Source organism: Drosophila navojoa, chromosome 3 (assembly GCF_054131105.1).
Source record: "Drosophila navojoa isolate 15081-1374.11 chromosome 3, UAZ_NAV_1.0, whole genome shotgun sequence".
Classification (NCBI taxonomy): domain Eukaryota; kingdom Metazoa; phylum Arthropoda; class Insecta; order Diptera; family Drosophilidae; genus Drosophila; species Drosophila navojoa.
In genome coordinates, this window is record NC_142891.1 from 19,595,374 (window position 1) to 19,598,623 (window position 3,250).

General features: G+C 44.3%; 1 protein-coding gene across 1 annotated transcript; it reads left to right on the forward strand.

Annotated features, from left to right (window-relative positions):
* Positions 1–2,730: 2,730 nt before the first annotated feature.
* LOC149091815 (protein enhancer of rudimentary-like) lies at positions 2,731–3,045 on the forward strand. Its single transcript, XM_089257052.1, has one exon. The coding sequence runs from the start codon at positions 2,731–2,733 to the stop codon at positions 3,043–3,045; it is 315 nt and encodes a 104-aa protein (XP_089113178.1).
* The last annotated feature ends 205 nt before the right edge of the window (positions 3,046–3,250 follow it).

The following is a 3,250-nucleotide window of genomic DNA, read 5'->3' on the forward strand; positions in this document are numbered from 1 at the left end:
AATAAAATTTGGGGAATTCAATTAAAAATTTTGTAGTTGGTCAATATTTAAAACAGTGCTTAAACATTTATGACTGGCTATTATGAAAAAAAAATAAAAAATCAACTCAAGTGAAACAAAATAAGAAAAACATTTCTCTAAAATTGTTGCCTGCCAGTGACAGAAATATTTAGCGGCCATTGAAATGCTCGTTGCTGAAATACCAGAATTTTCCTGCTGTTGTTTATTGTCAACTTTAAACTTGGACGTTGCGCGGTGTCATAGCATCGCCCGCACAGCAACGAGGACAGAGAGACAGCAACAGCTATGGAAGTCACACATTCGACTAATGCAATAAAACGCAGACAATGTGTGAAGTTGAGCGTTCGAATTTCCGAGTGCATTTTCCATTTTGTACAGCGCATTGATGCACAAAGCGGAGAGCCAGGCAGATGGGACTAGATGGGGCCGGTGCTGGTGGAACAAAGAAAGCTTCCACACATTCGCATGCACAAAAGCCAAACCTCGGCTAGCATGCGTGTGGGCGTGGTGGGTGCTGTGGGCGCGTTGGCGCTGCGTAGGCGTGGCTGCGTGTATAATTTGCGATTTATGAGCGCAACGTTGACAGCAGCTCAAAGGGAGGTAGAGGCAGAGTATGCAGCGAGCAAGTGTAACACGTGCTATGCATCGTCTAATGCGACTAGCAAACACCTACACACACACACACACACACACATGCGCAACGCACACTCACTCAGTTACAGGAACATCGCACTTATACGCAGAGAGCGGAACTCGCACAATGTGTCAAATGTCATATATGTGTCGCGTTAATAAATTCACTCAAATGTTTCAATGTGCCCGCTGGCAGAATAAAGTGCGACACACGCACACACATGCGCAGGCACAGACAAACAACAAACCCATGGGGCAGCCCGCAGCATACCTCTGTCTCTTTTTCCATCTATTTGCCGTCTCTCTTTCTAGCACCACACTTCTGTCAATTGTCAATGACAAATAGAATAGCATTGACATAGAATGAGTCTGGAATTACCGACAAATATAGCTTGCATTCTATTGAAGCTATTGTTTTCTATCTCGCAGCAGCAGATTCGAACTATTTTGGCTTGGATATGCGGCATGAATGCAATGCAATAATGTGAGAAATAATAATAATAAGTTTAATTGCATTAATACAATAAATAATAGACAGATTTCGGAATGTACTCGAATAGAGGTAGAGATAGAGGTAGAGGTAGAGGTAGAGGTAGAGGTAGAGGTAGAGGTAGAGGTAGAGGTAGAGGTAGAGGTAGAGGTAGAGGTAGAGGTAGAGGTAGAGGTAGAGGTAGAGGTAGAGGTAGAGGTAGAGGTAGAGGTAGAGGTAGAGGTAGAGGTAGAGGTAGAGGTAGAGGTAGAGGTAGAGGTAGAGGTAGAGCTAAGTAAGCTGCATCATACAATAGAGCGTTTAGAGTAACTTAGTATTTTAACCAGGTCTTAAAAATACTAAAAATATCCAAGCACCAACATTAACATACTCTATTTTTCGGGTACTTTTACTCTATTCTCTAAGAGCAATAAATTGTGGAAAGCGATCAATTGAAAAGCCTATTAAGTGCACTTAGTGAGCTCAAATGGTGCCATAAATTGCGGATTGTCAAGACATTTATATATAAATAGCCAAGAAATGAGGCCATTAAAAATATAATAAAAAGTATATACTAAATAGACTTTTGGTATGTTTAGTGTCAGCAGCAGAAGAATAAGTTTTATAAAGACGCCTTTCCCTGGGCTGGCCAAATGTACTGCAGTCATGCAGAAGGCGGCGTATAAATAGTCCCTCCAAATGTGTCTTTATATGGCTGGGGATACATGAATTTGTCATTGAACTCTACTGCAAGACAGCCCATGGGCGAGCCCTCATATCTCTGCTGCACTCTATTTTTTAAATCTATTTAATTGCGAAATCACAGCCAAAAGTGGGCATGGCCCGATGTGTTGTTTGTTGTGGTGCGGGTTTGTTTTCCTTTGCCTGATTTCTTGGCTGTGCGGCGCATTGAGGCGCCTTGCCAAGTGGCAAACGAGCTAAAACCTGAGCCGGATGAACCGCTGGCATTGGCCAAAAAGTTTGCCAGCACCGTCATCGCCAGTGCCATCCCAAAAAGCTTGGCACCGGCTCGCAGTACGCGCCCGTCGCGATATTTTAGCTACGTTTGTCGTACAACAAAACTGCATAAATTTAATGCGGATTTTGGCAAACGATGCGACAACTTCGCTTCACGTGCCAAAGGCCCCACCGAATGCCATCGCCAAGTTCTGGCCACGTCGACTCCTGGCAGAGGCCAACGACGCGCCGCGCCGCGACGCACAGACAAACGTCATTTCGGACTCGCACATGGGCCGCAGGCAGCTGGAGTAGGGGCGCCATGTGGACATCTCCCAGGGCCTGCTCCATGGAATTCTATGCATTTCCGTGTTGGCATTTGTCGCTGGTTCACTGTGAGCGCTGCACAGTGGGCACAAGCGTGCTAAATGAATGCGTTCGTAATACAATGCTTAAATATAGTACATAGATTAAATGATAACTCGAACTATTCATAAATTTCATTTAGATATTTCTTCACTCGTAGTTAGCGCTGACTCTCTTGTCAAAAATACTTGCAAAGGTTCGATTGACATTTGCGAATGGCAAATATTTTGTTTGACGTTTGATTTCTTGAAGAAAGTAATTTAATTTTCTAAAAAGTGTTCGGCATGCCACACATAATTGTGCTGATGCAATCGACCCATCATTGGGCTTCCCGCACTTACCTCGAGTATCAGAGCCTTGAGGAATGCATGGACGCGCTGTGCCGCATTTTCGAGAGTTTCATGCGGATCAAGAACATTTACGTGGACAGCAAGAACTACCTACTGGAGCTGTTCAACTTTCTAGACATCCTGGTGGACATCTCGTGCGTGGTCATGCAAGAGGGCTCCAACACGTACTTGCCCCACAACAAGCTTTGGATCAAGGAGCAGCTATTTCTACGATTGGATCACCTGGATTCTGAGGACACCCGTTACTGAGCTCTGTTGATGTGAGCTGGGAGTAAACAATCTCCAGTTGCGTTTCATGAATTCTTTGAATAAAAACATTTCTAACTGTACCACTGTCTGCCGCGCCTACAATTCTGTCAGACGCCCCTCGCCCATGCTCGGGCTCGGCCTGTGTGTGCATTATAATTTGAGTGGCATGTTGAGAGTGGCTTTTGTTTTGCTTTTAATTAGATTT

Bases quoted from the DNA above. Each gene is read 5' to 3' on its own strand.
- LOC149091815 (XM_089257052.1), top strand. From the start codon at position 2,731: ATGCCACACATAATTGTGCTGATGCAATCGACCCATCATTGGGCTTCC.